The sequence below is a fragment of the Danio rerio genome, chromosome 21 (genome assembly GCF_049306965.1).
Source record: "Danio rerio strain Tuebingen ecotype United States chromosome 21, GRCz12tu, whole genome shotgun sequence".
NCBI classification, from domain to species: domain Eukaryota; kingdom Metazoa; phylum Chordata; class Actinopteri; order Cypriniformes; family Danionidae; genus Danio; species Danio rerio.
The window spans coordinates 41,049,074-41,073,055 of record NC_133196.1 but is presented as its reverse complement, the minus strand read 5'-3'; the positions used below and the strand labels follow the sequence as shown (position 1 = coordinate 41,073,055).

The following is a 23,982-nucleotide window of genomic DNA, read 5'->3' as shown; positions in this document are numbered from 1 at the left end:
ATCTCTAAGACGCTGATTTAAAAATAAAATTGTGTTCAATTGAATCAAAAGGTTTATAAAAATCTAGGAAAAGAATAAAACTATTATGTTCCACCAACTCATTATAGTCCAATAAATCTAAAATGAGTCTGATGTTATATTAATTATGTGTCGCTCCCTCATAAATCCTGATTGAGCCTCATCTATAATGGTACCTAAACAATCTTTAATTATTTTGGCAAATATTGTGGCAAAAATCTTATAATCATTAAGGAGTGTGATGGTTCACCAATTGTCCAAATTATTAAGGTCTTTCTTAGGTTTAGGAGCGTGATGACACCTTGCACTCAAAAAAAATGATATGTTGGCTTGAATTAACTTTATGTCAACAGGTTCAACGTAACTGAGTTAAGTTATCTTAAAGAAAGAATATTCATTTGTGTAAACTTAAGTTAGTTACATAAAGGTAATGTAATGTTGTTTAGTTCAATCAACGCAACATTTATAATTTAGCTTTAATTTATTTACACAGTTAAAAAAATCTGTTAAATTTACGGAAAAATACCGGCAGTGAATTTTCTGTAAAAATACGGAAGTTTTATAGGACAGTTTAAATTTACAGAAAATAACCGTATTCCATCATCTGATATATGCTCATGTTACAAAAACCTAGTTTAGCTCACAAAAACATAAAGTCATTCAATGCACTAATGTGTTCATGTGTGTATAATTAGCAAACAGATTTTCACTAAATTAGTAACTATACAGTTAACTTTGAATAAAAGAAGATGAAGCACAACATCAGCTATCCTTAGTTCATATTGGACTTGCACAGATGCTACTACCCTCCACAATGTGTCAACGTTGGAGGTGAAGTTTCTTTTTCAATACTTTCTTTCAAAACATTAGTTAAAAATGGAGAAAAATCATCAGCAAATAATTTATACAGTTCTGCTGTAAATCCATCACACCCAGGGGCTTTATTATTTTTCAAACTCTTAATTGCACTTAGTATTTCTTCCGAAGTTATATTGCCATCACAAAAAAATCTGTCAGAGTCAAATATAAGCTTTAAATAATTAATTGAGTCCATAACTGAGGGGGTGGTATACTCTGAGCATCTTGATTTATAAAGATTTTTTATAAAAGCTAGCACTAAATTCAGCTATTTCCCTAGGATCTTTAACTATATTTCCGTTAATACATACAGTAGTTGCTCAATTGCTGAAAGGGAATAATTTTGCTTTTCAAGTTTGAAAAAATATGCAGAATTAAGTTTGGTCCCACTTTACATTAGGTGGCCTTAGTAACTATGTACCTACAACCCAAATTACACATTTGGTAAAGTGTACTTACATTGCACATAACATATTTGCTATAGCAATTTTTTGCAAACACACATATTTTTATAACTTCTATTATACCACTAGGAATTATTGTTTATTACCGCAATGTGCGCAATATACTTATTATTCAAAGATGCAACCAAAAATTTTGTTGTGAAGGGTGGGACCATTTGGACACTCAGGAATATGTACTTAACTATTGTGAAACTACTTCTTAGTTTCTGTGTATCAACAATGGTTCCTCACTGTATTTGAAGAGGCCCAGTAGTGTATTTTCAGTGTAAGTACACGGTAGTTCCTGTGTATCAACTATAGTTCCTCACTGTATTTTGAGGGCTGGTTTAGTGTATTTTCATTGTAAGTACATGGTAGATCCTGAGTATCAACAATGGTTCCTCACTGTATTTTAAGAGGGCTGATTTAGTGTATTTTCAGTGTAGTTTGTTTGTTAGTATGTTATTAGTACGTTTCCAACAGGGATTAGTATATTGTTTGTATGGATTGGTATGTTGATAGTATGTTCAAAGTAAAGTCAATGGTAGATTTTGAAAGTCTATGGGAGAGTTGCTAGGATGCCGTAAGTGGTTGCTAGGGTGTGGCGAGTAAGTTGAAAGGTCATCAGTGATTGGCAGATTGGTAGTCTGAGTTAAATGAAACCAACCTTAAGTCTGTATGACAGTCTGGTGCAAAGTTATGCGGTCACAAAGTTTGTTACAATGTTAAGTCAAAGGGACTTTTCCGAATTTTCCGGGTCAGTTTTCGAAAAACCGTAAGTCAGATCAGTTGGAAAAAAATATAGCAGCCCGAATAAGATGAGTTTAAAGGTTTGGAGTAAGTTTGGTGGTTGTATTAGGAACGACCAATGAGGAGATTCATATAGAAATTAGTCTCAGAAGAAGACGGAAGAATGATATGTTTATGTAGTATAACAGTATATTGGCTTTCTCAAGCCACCAAAATAAATACAGAAAGGTGGTAAGACAAAAGCAATGATGCAACAAGTGTGTAATTGTGTTGTTTATTCTGTACAAAGCACTACAGCACAATTAAAGTCTCTGACAAGGCAACAATTATTTTTCCCTCTTGCCTGATAATTTGTCTGAAATGGAATGACTCTAGGAGCCGCAGTCAAACTATGAAGTGCAATTATTTACATGAATATGGTTAAAAAATGCTGTTTGAAGAACATTTTAGTTGGTAATCAGAAAATCTGGCAATTCTGGAGTGTAGACATAGGGTAAAATTATTTGTCCTAAACAATTTGCTTCTTAAATCACTAAGAGGCATTGTCTTGTTGCTAATAATTGCGTTTTAGTTGTGCACAAAGGATTCACTTTCCTTCATACGCAAAGAAATATCACTGATAAATTAAAACTAGAGAAACTGGCCGCCGACAGCTCTGTTTTTACCGAGAGCAGCTTCTTTCTTTCTTTTTTTTTTTTTTTTTGGAGATAATACAATATGCTATCCTCCTGAGACCCAAAGATTTTTTCTATTCATTTAACATTTAAAAAAGGATATTTTGAAACACAAACAAGTTAATGGCTTTAAAAGCTAAATGTATCGTTCCTGACACTTTAATAAACAAATATATATATATGTAATAACAGTAAAAAGACATATAAAAAGCTAGATCTTTCTCCTTCCCCTAAAATGTGCTTTTTTGTTATTCGGCCATTTTGGATGCAGTGTAAGAAGTGGTTCCTATTTGCCAGCCAATCAAAAGACATATCACTAGAAAGTCCAGGATGTCCTCTGAACAGTACAACAGGACTTGACAGAGTAGCACAAAAAATTCTAAGAAAATTAATAAAAACGCAATGTCCACTACAGAGGACACAAGTCAATGGGCGGGGTCTCAGGAGGCTATATGAATAAAACAGAAAGACATAAAACTTTACAAATTACGTGTCCACTTTTGTAGTGTCATAAATCTAGATAAATTAAGCTGAAACCTTTAAAGAGTTACAAACATCGGATATAATAATAACAGTTAAATAAATAAGTTAAATAAACCAATATAAAACATCAAAAGCTATAACAATGTAGGTATATACAATACAAATAAATCAAACAGTTTTAAGCTATTTTGAACTTTCATTTTACAAATCAGAATTAAAAAAATAATTCTAAAAACAATAAACAACTGAGAAGATTTGAAATATTATTTGTAAAGTATTTGGACGATATTAATCGAATCGTGCAAACAGAGCTTTTTTGGGTGAGCAAAACCATCCTTTCCGTTTGTATTTATGATTTAATTAATATTTAATTATAACTTGAAAACCCTTTCCTCACCAAGATTAGGCTTTTTAAACCTGTTTTTGTGAAAGAACATTTTTTAAATCCACTGTAGCTTTAGCGCTTTAACATGTTTTAGGTAAGATTGTTTGTTTATCTTCCACCAGCCGAGAACATCCATTCAATTTTCCATGCATGACTTCCCACTCCTCTTTTAGACTTCTCAGTGATCGTTTGTTTAACCTTTGCAGGGATGGGTTTTGACGTTGTAACAATCTGATTACTTTCTCGTGATAATTAATTTCATTAAAAAAATTTACCATGTTATATAAAATCATAAACACTTATTTGATGTCATAGAAAACATTTTTACCGGCAGTTTTATCCCAATCTGTTTGTAAAAAAGCTGTTTACACAATTTGATTAATATGCTTGTATCCAAATACTTTACAAATAATATTTATTTTAAAAGAAAAATGTTTTAATATACTTCGTTGTTTATTGTTTTTAGAATATATCTAAAATCTTTTTTTAGATAAGTCTTTGTAAAATTAAAAATCAGTAATGGCTTAAAATGGTTTAAATCATTTATATTATAATATTCCTAAATCGTTACAGCTTTTATTTTAAATTCACGTTTCAGATTCATTCATTCATGTTTCAGGTTCATTTAAATTCATGTCAGGTTTATTTCATGTTTTCATTATATCCAATATTTGTATATGTAACCCCGCATGGGAGTCGGTTGCTCTAACAAGGAGGCTAAAGACCATGGCCTCTAGCATCTGTCGCTAGAGCACCTTTAGAGGTCAGAGGAGTGAGGTTTACCTGCACAGCACACACTAGCTGGCCCCCGTTAAACTCACCCCCTAAACCTCACTCCCATCCGGGTCACGGCACCAATGTAACCCTGCCGGTCCTACGCTATCCAACCCACTCCGAGCTGGTATCGAACCGGCGACATTCCGCATGGGGGTCGGGTGCTCTACCAAGGAGGCTAAAGACCATGGCCTCTAGCGTCTGTCGCCAGAGCACTATTAGAGGTCGGAGGAGTGAGGTTTACCTGCACAGCAATCACTAGCTGGCCTCCGTTACACTCACCCCCATAAGCCTCACTCACATCCGGGTCACGGCACCAATGTAACCCCGCTGGTCCTACGCCACCAAACTCGCCCCGAGCTGGGATCGAACCGACAACTTTCCGCATGGGAGTCGATTGCTCTAACAAGGAGGCTAAAGACCATGGCCTCTAGCATCTGTCGCTAGAGCACCTTTAGAGGTCAGAGGAGTGAGGTTTACCTGCACAGCACACACTAGCTGACCTCCGTTACACTCACCCCCATAAGCCTCACTCACATCCGGGTAACAGCACCAATGTAACCCCGCTGGTCCTACGCCACCAAACTCGCCCCGAGCTGGGATTGAACCGACAACTTTCCGCATGGGAGTCGGTTGCTTTAACAAGGAGGCTAAAGACCATGGCCTCTAGCATCTGTCGCTAGAGCACCTTTAGAGGTCAGAGGAGTGAGGTTTACCTGCACAGCACACACTAGCTGGCCTCCGTTACACTCACCCCCCTAAACCTCACTCCCATCCGGGTCAAAACACCAATGTAACCCCACCGGTCCTACACCACCCAACCCGCTCCGAGCTGGAATCGAACCGGCGACCTTCCGCATGGGAGTCGATTGCTCTAATAAGGAGGCTAAAGACCATGGCCTCTAGCATCTGTCGCTAGAGCACCTTTAGAGGTCAGAGGAGTGAGGTTTACCTGCACAGCACTCACTAGCTGGCCCCCGTTACATATATCTTTAAATTATTTCAATATCGCTTAGGCTATTTTATCTAGATCTAAGAAACTGTGTTGAGCCTTCAAAAGTGGACACGTAACTTGTAAAGTTATTTCTGTTGTATTCATAGGTGAATAAAAATGTATACATTATCTCCAAAATAAATAAAGAAACCCAGCCGCTCGAGGCATCGATGGAGCTTAATCGAGCACCTTCTCACACAAATACTGTACATGCATCTAAACATGCATGACAACTGAGTCAATGGAAAAGTGGTTGTTTCTTTGCGTCACCTGGTGGTTATTGTGTCAAGCACAGAAATGTTGTTTTTTTTAATGACACAGTACTGCGCGTGAAAATTGCATTTCTTCCTACGCAGTACTGCATGTTCTCAGCAGCCATATGTATCTTTCATTTATAAAAATATTTATTTAGCTAACTGATTTGACTAGTTAATAGACCTCATGATAGGGCTTTATTACGTTTTGACTCAACCAACGGTACAAGTTTAGACAGGACTTGATGGTTTGATAGAGTTTCGTAACTGCTGGATGTCAAAAGTGTAAAAATCTCACACCTTTATATTCACAGCCTAATTTACATAAAATAATTCTGATAATATCTGTATTGTTTTGTGGATGGCATATCAAGTTCCTGTTGATTTTGTCCCAGTTTGGCTGAAGAAAATTTTGGTAAATGTCCTGAATGATAGAAAATAAATTACAATCAAATATTTTAAAAATTTTGGGTTATTATACAAAAGTGCTTCATCAATTTGATAGTTTTCAAAATATTTCAATAATCAGCTCTATGACTAGGATGCAAAAAAATGCAGGAGTAAAATACTGATTTCAATTATTAGTTACTGTCACAATTTACTGCATTTTAAAGTCCAAAGTAAACTTCAGATTTGATGCAAATCTACACGTACAACCAAATGCTTATAGCCTTTAAATATATACTCCATACATGTACGACAGCATAAATGTGCGGAGTAAAAACTACTATATAAAACATAATTTCCCTCTAAAACTAATAAGTTGCCTACTACTGTACATACATTATCAGTAAAAATGTGGTGAGCGTCCCAAATTCATTTATGCTGCAATAATATAGAACATTTTTAGCATTTTTAACATTAATTAATCTCTCATTCAAAATAAGTACATCCTCACAACGGAATGCAATTTTGGATGCAGGTTTGGGCTTTGGAAGTATGTTGTTCTGTTTATTCCTTTTTCATAACAACAGGGGTCTGTTTCAGAAAGGAGGTTAAGTGAAAACTCAGAGTATTTTAACCCTGAAATGAGAGAAACTCTGGGTTTTCCGTTTCAAAATGGCAGGCTTGTCAAACTCGAGAAAGCAGGGTAAGTCAAGCCTGTTTCTGAAAGAGAGGTAACTTTAACTCAGAGTCAGTTACTGTGGTAACTTACTCTGTGAATCTAACCTGGTCAGGAGCAGGTTTTATTCTCTAAACTCAGAGTTTCTGTCGGTCTCCTCCCCTTTTTTAAAGACAAAGCGGTATTTTTCGCCTTAGCCGTACGTTTCCACCCACCTGTTTTAGAGCTCATTTTGGAGATGAGGATACAAACGATTGATGGAAACGTCATGATGCACATAACTTTTGGAAATATGCATAAAAAACATGTGCATAACTGAGTAGGATAAACTTTTATTTGATAAGAAAAGATGCGCCTAAACTACGAAGGAAATGCTTAACAAATTACAGTCTGTGCATTAAAAAAGGTTTGTTATAAGAGATCATATGATGATGAGAATGTGTGTGAATGGACAAACCAGCAGGCTGAGCACACTGCAGAACATCTAAGATGTTGTTTTGGTCAATCTAAAATGCCTTAACTGTTTCAGTATTAGTGAATATTATTAATTACCTCAGAGCGTTTGGAGCGTGTGAAGAGTGTCCATGCCACATGGCTTCAAACGCCCCCATGTGTTAATTGTGTCAACATATTCTTGAGGCGCAACTACATTTAATAAATAAAAATAAATAAATAAATACTTGACACAGCTTCTTCTACCACAGTAAATTCTGCTTTTACTGTTGATAGTTGGCACATTTATGTAATATATTTGGAAGGAAACATATATATTGCCTACCTTTTAGTCACACACAGAACAAAGTCACGTACGTGAATGGCTTGTCCTTTTTTCTTAAATAATTACCTTAAATTAAAGGCAGACACACACTAGTGCACTTTTAAGTTTATTAAAACTGATAAACGTGTAAAAAAGTTTAGAAAAATGTTTGTCACACATTACATGACTTTTTTATCATAGTTAAATATTTAAATATTTTAAATGTAAAATTACGCATTAACTTGAGCTGCTGTTTTCTCACGCTAACTGTCTCTGTTTCACTGATAGTTGCTGCTTTTTAAATATTTACGCTCATATTTGCTATAACTTTGCTTGATTACATCAAGTTCAGCTGGAGAAAGACATGGTGATCTCTTTTTTTAAGATATTGTCATGGCCACTCGTAATATCTGCGCTCTATTGATAATGCCTTTTTATAGTCACAGTTTGCGCGCTTAACTCTGAGTTGGTCTACTCAAAGTTGATTGACCCGACTCAGATCAGCTATTCTGAAACCGAAAACTCTGAGTTTTTAATCTCTTGGTAAATCAACTCAGAGTTCAAGTTTAAACTCTGAGTTGTTTGAACATCCTTACTGAAACAGGCCCCAGGTCTCAATATGGCCAACCTGTGTACCAAACAATCAACGCAAATAAACTCACGTCACATTTCCATGCTGAGTATTCAGAGTATGCGCAATAAAATACACAGGGCATAGCCAATCTGACAATATTGAGAAGTGAAGCCAAAAAAGTTATACGCCCCCTGGTGGCTGGTTGCATTATAGGTCATAAACCTGTCTTTCAGTGGCGTAGTGGAGCATATATGCATTAAGCATGCATGATTTTGCCAAGTACGATGCGATCCTGGATTAACATCTGAAGCTGTCTCTCATTTCAGAGGCTGCATTTTCCGAAGGATGAAGACTTCAAAGGTGACTCCCTCGAAGTCCACAAATTACATTTAAACTAGAGTTTTCTTTTAAAAAGTGTCTTGATGTTATCGGCGTGCAATAAATCTCGGGACGTTCGAGGCTGCAAAGGATGCACCGGATGTGTCCTTCATTACCTGGGAAATGAAGGGCGCATTTAGAGGCTGCGTTTAAAGAAGCCTTCGAAATTTTTTTATAAATGAGACAGCCTTCGTTACGCCTTCGATGACGCAGCGCACTTCGAATGCATCCTTCGGTGCAGCCTCTGGAATGAGACACAGCTTATTTTGATCATTGAACATCATTTTTCTTTGAAAATGTAAACTATTACTATTCCCTACCTTTTAACCTAACCATAACTGTAAATTATTCACAAAATCAGAGGGAATAATAGTTGGAAAACAATCATGTAGAAGAGCAAAAATCTAACCATAAGCCTAAACTTAACATAAACTGTAAACATATCGCTTAATTCTAATTGGCTGATTGGAATGTTGCTCCAGGATCAACATAGATGTTAATTCAGGAGCATGTCCTACTTGGTGAAATTAGGTTGGTGCATTTAATTATGCGACGTATCTTCATCAGTACACATTGCCTATTTTAATTGCTTTCAAGAGTTCACACTTAGCTGATGATTGAAAATGAAGTTTGTTTGGCATGCTGTCCTGGGAGAGAGCCCTGAGCTCAGAATATCCTCGAGCTTGAGGCTCCCTACTGTTTGAAGGGCGAAAGGAGAGTTTGAGCTCAGGTAGGTCTCGGGAACTCTCCTGCTTGTGAACGTGCTGAGATTAATCTGGCCAAGAGTTGTCTTAAGATGCTATTTTGGAGTAGTTAATTTACTTATGGTGCATATCTTTGGACAGTGGGAGCAAATCGGAAAACCCGGGGAAAATCCACGCAAACACAGGGAGAACATGCAAACTCTGCACAGAAACACCAACTGGCTCGGTGAGGGGCTGAACCAGCTGCTTTCTTGCTGTGCAGCAACAGTGGGCCGCCATGCCGCCCTATCAGAAAAGGGGAGGAGTAAGGGTGGAGGGAGGGATTCTTCAAGACGAAGATGACTGGAGTGGAAAGCTGTGTGTCAGTATTCATCTGATTGGTGCAATATACGGAACTGATGAAGCACCAGCAGCGTTCAATCATAAGCATGTGATCTTCTCGAAATGAGTTTAAAAATAAATCCCTCTTCTGATGTGCACCATTCAGTAGTGTTCTGGGAAAATTCTCCACCTTATCACACATAATTCAGTTAAGGTGAAGCCTTTTAATAACTGTTTTCTAGTGGCAATGAGCAAACTGTGTGCTAGGTATGTGCCTGTGTCTTGTGTTTCAATTGCCTGCTGCACCACATGCTTTTGTTTAGGGCCTCTGACTGCTTGAAGTAGAAAAAACAAATATCGAGTTATTGAAATGATGTCAAGGTACCCATAATCCTCGTCCAGGCCGTATCCTGAGCTGAGGCTGCGGCGGTCATGGAGGAGCAAAGTGCAGGAGACTGATTCCTGAAAAACCATAGTTACATACGAGTCTCCACACTGATCCCGTAAGCCAGTATGATCAACCGCTGGTGACCTACTCAGACATGCAGCTTCTCCATGATGGGCGTCCAGTCTTCTCCAGCCTCTGGCGCAACTCCGCACAGGAAGTTTGGCCAGAGGAGAAATGGTCATACCCAACTGAGCCTGGTTTCTCTCAAGGTTTTTTTTTCTTCACTTTCGTCAATTGGTGAAGTTTGTTCCTTGCCTCTGTCGCCACTGGCTTGTTTGGTTTTGGGACTTGTGGAGCTGCACATCGATGGATTTGCTCTTCAGTGTTTAGACTTTCAGCAGTGAAAACTAAACCACACTGAACTGAACTAAACTACAACTCTGAAAACTGGACTGACGCGGTTTCAGTTAACTAGAACTTCTATGTTAAGCTGCACTGGCTATTTAAAAACACTCTGTCATTGTATTTTTTGACTGATTCAGCATGTTGGCCATCGGTGAAAGAGAATGCTTTGATTGGTTGTTCAGCAATTAATCAGAGCATGACAAAAAAAAGCTTAAGAGACTGAACTAAGCAAAGAACACAAGTCAAGAGGAAACATAGAGAACCACAAGTTCTGGATTACCTTTTTGGAATGATAATACTGATACTGCCACCTGCTGGTATGCAAATGTAACCCCGCTGGTCCTACACCACCCAACTTGCTCCGAGCTGGTATCGAACCGGCATGGGAGTCAATTGCTCTAACAAGGAGGCTAAAGACCATGGCCTCTAGCGTCTGTCGCTAGAGCACCTTTAGAGGTCAGAGGAGTGAGGTTTTTACCTGCACAGCACTTACTAGCTGGCCCCCGTTACACTCACCCCCCTAAACCTCACTCCCATCCGGGTCACGGCACCAATGTAATCCCGCCGGTCCTACACCGCCCAACCTGCTCCGAGCTGGGATCGAACCGGCGACCTTCCACATGGGAGTCAATTGCTCTAACAAGGAGGCTAAAGACCATGGCCTCTAGCATCTGTCGCTAAAGCACCTTTAGAGGTCAGAGGAGTGAGGAGTACCTGCACAGCACTTACTAGCTGGCCCCCGTTACACAAAGCCTCCTATCGCACAGGTGCAGGACGTACAATCTCATTTCAGTTGGGTGTTGTTCATTTGGAGCTTTTTGGTCCAGATGGGACCAGATGCAGTTAACTTCAGGTGACAACACAATCAGATTTTGTCACCACTTATTTTCTGATGCCAGCTTGGGTTGTAATAGGCTTAAAATAATTAACGTTAAAGATGCTTCATGTAATTTAATAGACAAAAATAGCAGAATATAAAGATTAAATTTGGCCTGCAGTTTCTAAAATATATATACTTAGTACAGTGCTAAATTTGTGAATTGCAAGGTCCCGGAACAGTTTGGGGTAACAGATCCGGCAGGTTACCCGTGGATGGAGAGGTGTCGTGGATGAAAGTAAAGATCGGGGAAATGGGAGGGTGTTGCAGACTAAAATGAAGAGGGTTAGGGAGTTGTGGAAGAAAGGACACGTGGAAGAAAGTGAATGTGAACAGCGGATGAGGGAGGAGGGCTGTTGAGAAGGGGCATCGTAAAATGAGGTGGCGTACCAGATTTCAGAGGTAAAGGATCTGGAGTGTTCCAGAACAAATTAAGCTCTGACTAAGTACAGACAAGCTTTTCGATTGTGGGTTAAATGTATTCTCCACATAGTCAAGCAGAAGTTGTTGCATTAGTATATGCAAACACAACAGGCCCATATTGGGGTGAATTAAATATCCACGACTAGTCCTACAACAAGTCATATTATAATACAGGGCATTTATTCTTCACATTAAAGGACTGCTAATTTAACTTTTTTACAAGATGGAAAATAAGTCTGTTGTGTGTCCAGAAAGTATTAAGTTTCATCTTAAAATACTCATCAGAGCATTTATTAAACCCTGTTGAAAATGTCAACTCGTGGGTTAGAGGGAATTTTAGCTGTTTTGTGCCTGTTCCTTTAAATGCAAATGAGCTGGTTCTCCCTGGGAAAATCAGGATATTCAGGGTTGGATGTCCGATAAATGCAGCAAAATGACAGACAACCAAAGACCCATTATATAGACATTAGTTAATACGCAAGGAGTTAGATGGTCATACTTCAAAAGTGGCTTCCCTGAGTTATTTTGGCTTCACTTCTCAAACTTAAAGAAAGTATACTTCATCCATCTTTTTTGTCAATAGACATGAACCATATGATCAAAGATCAAATGTGAATATAGAATTTGCCCAAATAAAGAATACTTTGGACTTTAATATATGAACCAGTTATTCAATAGAAAAGGTAACCTTAGCTTAAGTTCTGTACCATTTGCTCACAGAGCAAATCTACAGCACAAATGCAAGTGCTTTGGTAACACTACTGGACATTAGTATTTGACTCGATGAAGAATGCCATTTTTGAAGCACCTCTCGGGCAGTATGCTCGGGCATTCCTTTTAAATGGGGAAACATCAAGTTCTCCAAAATTGCTTGCAAAGCTTACGATTAAATCTCATGTTAGGAATCACCAATAAAATTAAACAAAACTCTCTCTTTAGTTTCATTTCTAAACATCAAAATCACACAATCTGCAGTAACTCACGCTCCAAGCCCCTCCCCCAGAGTAATGTCAGTCTATATTGATCGATGATTGGCTCCTGTACTAGTAGGCAGGGTTGTATTCGCCATATTGTCAGTTACACTTTTCCCCATTAAAAAGGATACGAGTGGCATGTCTTGTGTATTCGATGTCACTGCATCTCATTTGCCTTTTTTTAGACGCAAAGACGCGTTCAGTGTGAATGAGCCTTTACAATGGCCAAAATCATGACATCCCATGATGCTGCACAAAGTGGGAACCGCATTATCTGTGTTGAAATCAGTGCCTTAAATCTCATTTTCATCTTGTACAATCTACAAGAGATATTGAGGAAGGAGACGCAAACTGTTTTGAGCATCTTCAAGTATGTTGTAATGAAAGGTTGATGAATGGAACTCAAAGCAAACGAAACACTTTCAGCAGAAAACAAGAACATGGCTAGTATAGAGGACTATTGGGAAACTGAACCCCCAGATCAGTCAACAGTTTCAACCTTCATACTTCGGTTTTTTTCTTTATCCTTAGTCGTTCTGATTTATCTCGAGGTACGCTCTTCTCCCCATCCTTTTCTAATAGCGTCACACTTTCTTCCTCTTCTTTTTTTTCTTCATACGATGAATTGGGGGAATATGGACCATTTAAAAAGATTGTGAGGGGTGGAGGGCTACAAGAGGGGCTGGGGGAGACCTGAGGGGCTACATCAAGGGGAGAGGGAGCCTGCGGGACAGCCTTAGGGGTGTTTAGGATGTGGGATTTGTTTTTGGCAGATTTGATGATGTTTATAGGGTAGGTTGGCCTTAGTTCTCCAGGGTATTCCCGAATCTCGCCAGGCTCCAGGGGCTCTGGGCCGCAGGGGTCGTGCTCACTGCATGATAGTCGCCCATCCAGTTTGGATATGAAAAGCATGCCGTCTCGATGTTCGACACAATAGGAGCTAGGGCACATCTCACAGAAGGAAGCAGCTTCCTGTCCACACAAGTCACACTGATGCCAAGGACACTCCCAACGTCCTGAAATACAAGACACGTTATTCATTGATAATCTTTCCTGTCATAAAGCGGATACACTGATTCAGTGAACGTTGGTTAGTAATGTGATAGTGATGTATTCTGGATTCTGAAGGGTTTCGCACTTCTAGTTTGGTACTACTGGTGTATTTAATCTGAAGTATAAAGAAAATGGCAACTTTAGACCAGGTTTGCTTAGACCAGGGGTGTCCAAACTTTTTGGGCCTAGGGCCAGATGCAAAAAAAAAAAAAAAAAAAAAAAAAAAAAAAAAAAAAAAAGTTGTCCCGGGACATATATTACATACATTACACAGACACGCACATATATACATATACATATATATATATATATATATATATATATATATATATATATATATATATATATATATATATATATATATATATATATATATATATATATATGTGTGTGTGTGTGTGTGTTATGGAATTATTTTAATTTGTTATTTTAATTCATCGTCCAACTGTGTTTCTAGAAAGACTTTCGTTTTTAAAATCTTGAATCTTCTCTGGGCAAATTACACTTGCAACACTCATCCTTTATATATTCTCCTTCAGTGAAAGGTTTCCTGTGCTGTGCGATTAGCTGGGCTACATCATAACTAGCCAGAGTAGAATTTTCTTGCACTTTATTAGCACAAGAAAAAAAACTGCTGTTGATGAGCTGATGAGCCAGCTGCTATTTGTTTTACTTTTTGATTTCGTTCGGCACCAGTGTAAGAGCTGAAGGCCTGATGTTTTATTTTATAATGTCTTTTAATATTATATTCCTTCATTAATGCAACTGATTCCTGGCAAATTAAACAGACACATATTCCACTGACCTCTGTGAAGAAATATTCTTTGCCCCATCGTGACTGAAATTTTATGCACTCACTGTTCATTTTCCTTTTTCTTGCTTGTGCCATGGCTGGCCAAAACGTGATTATTATGTTTCTTTCAGTTTGTTCGGTTTGTTTTACTTCATAACTGGAACTGCTGCCTAATTGAAGGCATGTACTAGCGACACCCGGTGGTTATTTATAGAATTACGTTAATTTTTGTATAGCGGGCCAGATTCTATTAATATCCATAAAAAGCCTCGCGGGCCGCCACAAAACTGAGTTTGGCCGTAGTTTGGACACCCCTGGCTTAGACCTAAAGTATAGTTCATCTTTTATGTGTAAACGAGGGTCAGTGTACAGTGTGACTGAATTTTGTCATTAGATTAGTATGCATGATTTGTAGGTATGCCATTGGATTTTTGTGGAATGTGCACATTTTATTTGCTTTTTGCAGTCTTTTCGTTGTTGTTGTAAATAGTTTATCAACAAGGTGCCAACCGTACCTTGGCGATGTCGTTTCATAAGCAGCTGAAAAAGAACTACATAAAAAGAACAGACTGGAATGCATGCAAGCTACAGCAACAGTGGATTGCCACAAAGACGAGAGCAAAAAAAGTTAGAAAGTAACCTCAGTTGTGCAACTCTGGGATGAGAGAATACAAAGATGTTTTTGTGGGTTATCTCTTGTGTGGAGAAATTGAGCAAACACTGACCCCTGCTGGCCAGGAAAAGAACACACATGCTTGGAATATCTAATTTCAAATGAGAAAAAATGTAAAGGTCCACTGAGGACCTAAGCTAGAATATGTGTAATAAAAAATAATAATAAAGCGTAGATTTCGCTCAAGTGGTCACAGACATTTTAATACATAATCTGGGGTGCGTTTCCCAATCAACGACATATTTCGCGGCTAAACTACAATGCATTGTTTGGCAAAAGAACGATGTAGTGACGAGTATTTCCCAAAACCCAACGTAAAATGTCCATAATGATGCTCTAAACGGTGTGGAGTAAAAACTTCTTTACAGAAGAACCCCATAATTTATTTGTGCAAATTATATTGTTTTACACTCACATTTATTTAAAAAAAGGTCTGATATTAGTTTTGGTAAAACATGCACTTACTTTTCATATTAAGTGAAATATATGTAAATGGCACATATAGAGATTATGTTTCCTTTACAAATATTATTGAGAATATTCCATAGTCTATTCTAAATGAACATAAAATAAGGCCCTTAAAAGGCATTAAAAAGTCTTAATTGCATTTTTACAAGGTCTTTAATTTTGCTCAAGCGTTGTCTAAAGTGACTCCAAAAAAGCATAAATATATTTACTTTCCTCCTAATATTAACAACGGCGTGCTCGATCCACACGATTGGTTCGGTCCAGGGCATGTCTGGCCAAGCTCCTCCATCCAGGTGATTTCCCATAACTTTCGTCAAATGTGGGAATGTGATTTGACGCTCTTCACATGCAACGAAAAAGTAAGTTTGTCTACTCCTGGATGGAGAAAGACGAGTTTAAGATCATTTATTCTTTCAAGCTTTGTTTCTTCCGAGCTTATTTGAGTTCTGTTGCATGATTGTGCTCTGTTGATTTATTTAACTACAACTGTTTATTAACAACTGTTTATTAAGTTAAAGGTTTGAAACATGTAGTCTGAACCAGGGTTTAAACGATTTTGAACTATTCATAAGAAAGTTAATTAAAACCATGAGTACACGCATGGTACAATGAGTGCAGTTAGTCCAGCACACAACATTGTTCTGGATGTTTGGTAAGTTTTGTCTCAAAACCTACATAAAATAAATACATAAAATGAAAGCTTACCAATCAGGGGTGCGTTTCCGAAAACTATGTTTAGGCAACTAAAGTCGTAAGTTGTGTCATTACAAACATAGTTTGTTGATTCATTTCTTAAATCTATCGTAACAACGAACATTCGCAAACTGCGTTGCAAACTTGTATGCTTGCAACTACACCTCTGGAGCTGTAGTTAGAAACAGAGTTCCTGGCTGTGTACAATCCCAGTTATCCCCCTATGCCCTATTTGTTTACAAACATTCTTACTTTTAAACTTAGAATTATTTTTTTTAAAAGCATTAAAGTCACCTCTCTTAGGTGTAATTTGGTTTTAAAGCATTTTTAAAGTTCAGTTTTAGTGATCCTCATGTTTACAATTGTGCTCCCTTCACAGTTCACTTTGAAAACCATATTGTCTTTTTGAACACAGCTGTGGCTATTATGTAAAAGCCGAATTTATTACGTTTCCAAAGTGTGAAAACAAAAAACATAGCATACGTTAATGTTGCTGTATTTGACATTTGCCTGCTGGTTAGAAGACTTCTGCAGTGGTTTGCATGTGTCAAATTGTACAAGTAGACTTTAAAAAAGGAAATAAATAAACAATGTTCTACTTAATAATTATAACAGTAATCATCATTATCATTAATATTATTATTAAAGTATCATATAAATTAATCAATAAATAATGAGGTGATTTATTAAGAAATTAAATTTTATATTTATTAGAAAATGAAAAAGAAATCCTACTTTAATATATTTAAAGCATTAACGTATGCTATGTTTTTTGTTTTCACACTTTGGAAACGTAATAAATTAGGCTTTTACATAATAGTCACAGCTGTGTTCAAAAAGACAACATGGTTTTCAAAGTGAACTGTGAAGGGAGCACAATTGTAAACATGAGGATCGCTAAAACTGAACTTTAAAAATGCTTTAAAAACATTATTCTAAGTTTAAAAGTAAGAATGTTTGTAAACAAATAGGGCATAGGGGGATAACTGGGATTGTACACAGCCAGGAACTCTGTTTCTAACTACAGCTCCAGAGGTGTAGTTGCAAGCATACACGTTTGCGACGCAGTTTGCGAATGTTCGTTGTAACAACAGATTTAAGAAATGAATCAACAAACTATGTTTGTCACGACGCAACTTACGACTTTAGTTGCCTAAACATAGTTTTCGGAAACGCGCCCCTGATTGGTAAGCTTTCATTTTATGTATTTATTTTATGTAAGTTTTGAGACAAAACTTACCAAACATCCAGAACAATGTTGTGTGCTGGACTAACTGCACTCATTGTACCATGCGTGTACTCATGGTTTTAATTAACTTTCTTATGAATAGTTCAAAATCGTTTAAACCCTGGTTCAGACTACATGTTTCAAACCTTTAACTAAATAAACAGTTGTTAATAAACAGTTGCAGTTAAATAAATCAACGGAGCACAATCATGCAACAGAACTCAAATAAGCTCGAAAGAAACAAAGCTTGAAAGAATAAATGATCTTAAACTCGTCTTTCTCCATCCAGGAGTAGACAAACTTACTTTTTCCTGTTTTGCCGTCTGTTTCATTCTATGTTTTCGCTGCATGTAGAGAGCGTCACATCACATTCTCAGATTTGATGCAAATTATGTGACATCACCCGGACAGAGGAGCTTGGCCAGACATGCCCTGGCCTGAACCAATCGTGTGGATCGAGCATGCCGTTGATAATATTGGGAGGAAAATAAATATATTTATGCTTTTTTGGAGTCACTTTAGACAACGCTTGAGCAAAATTGAAGACCTTGTAAAAATGCAATTAAGACTTTTTAATGCCTTTTAAGGGTCTTAATTTTTTCATAATTGATTTATCAACTTTCAATATTTTAAGACCCCACGAACACCCTGGTAGAGTGTCCTAGTGCAGTGCTTACCAAACAGGGGGAGTCCCATTCCACAAGGGGGCATCAGCAAGCTCTGTGGGGGAGTCGCCTCATATTTTAAACATTTATTAGCAGTGGACAACCAGGAGAATGATCATGTTGCCTTAGTTAATTTTATCCTCTAGCTCAGTGGTCCTCAACCACTGTTCTGTGAATCAATTGGTACCAGGAATCTTCAGTTATTTCCATTTTATTTATTATATTGTATGAGTCTAAACGATCTTTTCCCTGCTGAAAAATCCAGCTTTACCCAGCCTAGGCTGGTTGGCTGGTTTTAGCTGGTCGACCAGGCTGGTTTTAGAGGGGTTTTGGCCACTTCCAGGCTGGTTTCCAGCCATTTCCAGCCTGGTCTTAGCTGGTCAGGCTGGAAAATGACCAGCAAAATCCAGCTAAAACCAGCTTGACCAGCCTGGTTTAAGCTGGATATAGCTGGTTTTGGCTGGACTCCCAGCTTGGCTAGGCTGGTCAAGCTGGTTTTAGCTGGTCATCTCCCAGCCTGACCAGCTAAGACCAGGCTGGAAATGGCTGGAAACCAGCCTGGATGTGGCCAAAACCCCTCTAAAACCAGCCTGGTTGACCAGCTAAAACCAGCCAACCAGCTTAGGCTGGTTTAAGCTGGATTTTTTAGCAGGGTTATTTTGAAAAGTCTTTTATTTTGAAAAATGACCGAACTCTCGCTTACATCTCGGTCACTTTAGCACCCAAATTTAACCCACAAGTAGCAAAATGAGTAAGAAACAGACGTCTTTGGAAAGTGTCTTTGCTAAGGGGAAAAGACCCAGTGAACGACCCAAGACCCAACTGCCAAGAAATGGATTTGCATCCCAGTTGTCAACAAATCAGGTGAATTCAGCATGGCTCTGCAAGAAGATCAAATGAAGCGAATGACAGCGGCCTTTTAGGTGCCGTACGCATATTGCGTATTTCTAGAGTTTGCACAAGTTTGTTGTGTCCAATGGAGGTGCGGGGTTTGCGCGAGCTCACCATGAGTCACGTGACAAGAATTTACCCATCACCTTCAGCTTGTATGGAATATTCATATTTTGGTAAGATTAGTTTTCTCAGTCAAACACAGAACACACCAACAGTGCAGTGCTTTGTACTTTTCTCCATAAACAAAACTTGCATTAGAGTGACAGCACTGTTTTGTCAGCTTGTCATCCTCAGGAAAAACTATTGATGGTCGCCTAGCAACCTACGAAACATCGAACCCCCATCCTATTGTCAATTGTCTGCAGTGATTAAAAAAGTTGAGGACCACTGCCCTAGCTGACCAAAAATGGACAAATTTGTAATCCATTCTCCAAAAACAAAGCCAGAGTCTCACTGATTCGCCTTGCAGCAATCCTCACACTAATTGATAGAGCATAACAAAATGCAAGTATTAAATTGTAACAACCTATATTATTTTATTCCCTTATAAACCAGCGTCATTCATTCACTCATTTTCTTTTCGGCTTAGTCCCTTTATTAATCCGGTGATGCCACAGCGGAATGAACCACCAACTTATCCAGCACATGCTTTACGCAGCAGATGCCCTTCCAACTGCAACCCATCTCTGGGAAACATCCATACACACTCATACACTAGGGACAATTTAGCCAACCCTATTCACCTGTACCGCATGTCTTTGGACTGTGGGGGTAACCAGAGCACCCGGAGGAAACCCACGTAAGTGCGGGGAGAGAATGCAAACTCTACAGAAACGGCAACTGACTCAGCCGAGGCTCGAACCTAAACCAGTGTGAATACTGCTATTTTCATAATAGAATTTCAAATATTGCCAATTTAAAGGCCAAATGCTTACTTTTTTATAGTTACAAATGGCCTATTAATATTTGGCTATTATTTTTTTACATTAGGCTATCATTTGTGCAAAAACATATCTAGATATAGAAAGAAACATTCCGTTTGTCTGGAAACATTGTTTGTCATCCTTACTGCAAACTTCTATGAGCAATAATATCATTAAGTGTGAAGAGGAGCCTTACAGTATTTTCCAGGGGTAAGGGGGTCTCAGGCAAAAAAAGGTTGGAAACCAGTGTCCTAGTGCACAACCACAGATGCCATGTCTGCAACGCTTCAAATCATCAACATAGAAAGTCTAGTATGTTTACATTTTTCCTGGTTTTCGTCACATGTACACAGCTTTTAAATGAGAACTTGAAAACTAAATTGACCTAGATATTGACACTTTTGTCATCCGTTGAGTTGCTTTAAAGCTAAATCTTTTTTTTTCATCATTGATGAAAAGTCTGACCTGCAGGTCTCTTGGTGAGATTGAGGCAGTCTGCATGGTAAACTTTAGGACAGCCTGGTCTCTTGCAGGACACAATCTGTCCTCCGTCTCCACAGCTGAAACACTCATCCTCTCGCTCCTTGATCACTTCCTGCTGGGATTTGCGCTTCTTCTTCAGCTTACGGCCTTTATCGTCTGATGGAGGGTTGTTCTGATAGACAGAGTTGATGTGTAACTATAATCACTTATTAAAGCAGAAACGATTGCTGAATTTGAATGCTTTGTTAAAAAAAAATACTAATACATAATAATAATAATAATAATAAAAACACTAAAACTATTTCTTTTTGGAATGCTTTGGAAATAAATCTGTTATATTTAGAAAGACTGCATTTACTGTATTTAAAATACAGTAAAGCTGAATTTTTAGCATCATATTTAATCACACGACTCATCATTATTAGCTATTACTGGTGCTCTATAATTAATATTGTTCCACTTTTTTTTATCAGTTATGGTACCTCATATTGTGTGAAAACCATGTACAGTACATTATCATTCACAAATATTGGGTTATACACTGTGTCTTTTAATAAGGACATGTTTTAACTGATCAAATGGGAATCCTATTTCAAATGAATGTTTAACTAGATTTCTATTCATAATGGAATCCTTATCAAAAATGACAATGTTTATCAGATAACATTTTCCACAAATACAGCAGGAAAATAATATTGAACAGGTCACCATTTTTCTCAGAAAACATATTTCTAAAGGTGCAGTTGACCTGAAAATTTTCTGGAATACTGGTAACACCAAAGGAAATCCATATGTGCAAAGAAAACAAATCTAATTAGTTTAGAAATTAAGATGTGCGTGATAAAATGAAATGAGACTAGGGAAAAAGTATTAAACACATCAAGAAAGGGAGGTGTAGAAAGACAGTCAAAATCCAGACAGCAGCTGAAATGTCTTAGTAGTTATTCAGCAACCTTCTCCCCTTCGTCATTGTAAAAGAATACGGTGCATTCGGAGAGTATTCATAGCGCTTCACTTTAACAAAACAAATTATGTTAAAACCTTTGGATTAAATTAATTTATTTTCTCAAAAATTCTACACACAATACCCCATAATGACAATGTGAAAAAAGATTTTTTTGAAATTGTTGCAAATTTATTAAAAATAAAAATACCTTGACAAATCACATGTACATCAGTATTCACAGTCTTTGCCGTGAAGCTCTAAATTGAGCTCAGGTACATTCTGTTTCCACTGATCATTCTTGAAATGTTTCAGCAGTTCAGTATTTATTGCTTGTGTCATTTTATTGTTATTACACATAAATAATTATTTTTTTATTTTATTGTTATGTTTGTATTGTTTTTTTGTTTTTTTTAACCAAAAATCTGGTTTAACTCCATGACATATCTCTTTTTGAAATATTATTCCAAGGAAAAAACATGGTGTTCAATACTTATTTCCCCACTGTAAGAACATTCTTCCTTTTATATTATTATTATTATTAGTAGTAGTAGTAGTAGTAGTAGTGGTAGTAGAACTGTTTAATAATTTTTTTTTCTACACTACTTCGAATAATACATCGGAATCTAAAGAAAGGTATTATTATTATTTTTACTATTGATATTAATATTATTATTATTCTAAGAAAATGATTGACCAAACCATTTATCAATTTTTATCTAGCTAAGACAACAATAAACTACAGATAAAATAATCTCTGTGCATAATCTCCTTACTTTCGGCCTCACTCCCAGAAATCCACTGCAATTAGATGCACCACACTTGCAGACAGTCTTTCCATTGCCCAGACACTCAAGGTTATAGTTGAATGTTAACTCTGTGCCTGTGAAGAAAACATCAGTGCATAAATATTAGTCCTCGTACGAGACACTTTAAAAGAAACGTAATGTTATCTACATAACGATGAGTTTGACTTACCAGCAGGGATATCTGTAAGTGAAAAAAGCCCAACACGTGTGTCTCCATTGACTGTCCATTTTTGAGTCTCGCAGTTTGGCTGACAACAGTGGTTCATAAAACGGGCTTCATTTCCCTTGGGACCGGCGTCAATAATTCGATCCTTCCAGAAAACACAAAGAAATCTGTTCAGCTTCCCATAAAAGACTTTTAGAAATTGTGAGGTACTGTTGTTTTGTAGTTTTAGAATCTCACCTTGTCCAATGTAAGCATGTAGAAATTGCCAATATTATTCTCCTGAGCATGTTTAATCCGGGCTCTGCATTCTTCTTCATCAATCACCTCTCCAACATATTCACTTATAAATCCGCCCTAAAAGAAGCACTTATTTAGAAATCAGACCAGAAAATCTACAGCTCATTGTATCCACATCCACATAAGATTTCTGAATAATAATATTAGAACACATAGTAATTGTAGAAATGTGTATAGGAAAAAATATAACGTTCAACATTAAAGGGTCACGAAACACCAAAACACATTTTTTTTGAGCTGTTGACAGTCATATATGTGTCCCACGCTGCTGTAAACACTATTAGGACACTTTCAGCAGTTCCTTGCATCCAATATCTCGTTTGTGACTGGGGCATGCATGAAATGTTCCTGAATGAAAGTGAAAGTGCCAAACTGTAGTTAAAGTCGACAATATAATAATTTGGTTCATTTCGATTACTGATGTCCATGTGAACGTAGTCACTTGGCCCTATCATACACCCGACGCAGTGTGGCACAAGGCGTGGCACAATAGTCTTTTGGTAGTTTCAGCTTGGTGCAAGAGTCGTTTTGAGGCGTTGCGCTACGCTGTTTAAATAGCAAATGCATTAGCACTCATTTGTGCGCCCATAGGCGTTCTGGTCTAAAAAGGAAAGGCGTTCTGAGGCGCACTGCTGGCGCGTTGCTATTTTGAGAAACTATAATAGATTTTTCATAAGACCAAAACTAACCCGGTCTAAACTCCAGCGCAGAGAGGCGCCTCGCTTACGCACTGCTTAATACGCACAAGAGAGCAATAGGCAAATATCTTTACATATGAAAAAAATGTAAATATTAAGGATATATATATATATATATATATATATATATTATATAATAAGAGTTGATATAGGATATAAATATAAAGGATTAAAATATTACAAAACATTATTTTCTAGCCTACATAAATATGAAAAATCACTGCTTTTATGTCTTCATCTCGGGAGGCTTTTTCAGTTCATTCATAACAATTTGCTTTTCTAAAATGTTATTATTATTAGCAGTATTATTTAATATATCCATATTTATATTTGTTTTATTAAAAATAAGCTTAGATTTGCCCACCTGTCAGGTTTTAGACCATATGGGGCATGGCAGGTGTATTTGGAAATAACTCAGCATTTTGACAACACTTTCGTTTGCTAGAAATTAGAACTGAATTTAGAAATAGTTTTGAAACAAATCTTTGCGCTTAACAAACGAAATTAATTATTTATAGACTAATTGATGGCTGTGCGTAAAAGTTTCCCTATCCAAGAGCGAATGTGAAAGTAGATCTATTATCTCTCATTCTCATGCAGTAGATGCTCTGTTTAACAGTTTTCTGTTAAAAAACTGTCAACTGTTAACTGTTTGCTTGTGAAATGCTAATTATTTCCACTTAGACTTACTTTGCGTCC

The 23,982-nt window shown here is 37.3% G+C and overlaps 1 protein-coding gene across 16 annotated transcripts in view; it reads right to left on the bottom strand.

Moving 5' to 3' along the window:
- Positions 1 to 11,160: 11,160 nt before the first annotated feature.
- Positions 11,161 to 23,982, bottom strand: part of nsd1b (nuclear receptor binding SET domain protein 1b) — a 46,836-nt gene continuing 34,014 nt past the window's right edge. For 15 of the 16 annotated variants that reach the window (XM_073935463.1, XM_005173883.6, XM_068216130.2 and 12 more), the window contains 5 exons: positions 22,526 to 22,642; positions 22,292 to 22,433; positions 22,090 to 22,196; positions 20,353 to 20,542; positions 11,161 to 13,513 (listed from right to left, as the gene is read on the bottom strand). In XM_073935463.1, the coding sequence (XP_073791564.1) occupies positions 12,999 to 13,513; positions 20,353 to 20,542; positions 22,090 to 22,196; positions 22,292 to 22,433; positions 22,526 to 22,642 (1,071 nt within the window). In that variant the 3' untranslated portion in view covers positions 11,161 to 12,998. Of the gene's footprint in view, positions 13,514 to 19,524; positions 19,679 to 20,352; positions 20,543 to 22,089; positions 22,197 to 22,291; positions 22,434 to 22,525; positions 22,643 to 23,982 lie in introns of those variants that run through there. The other variant, XR_012396854.1, reaches the window with a different exon arrangement.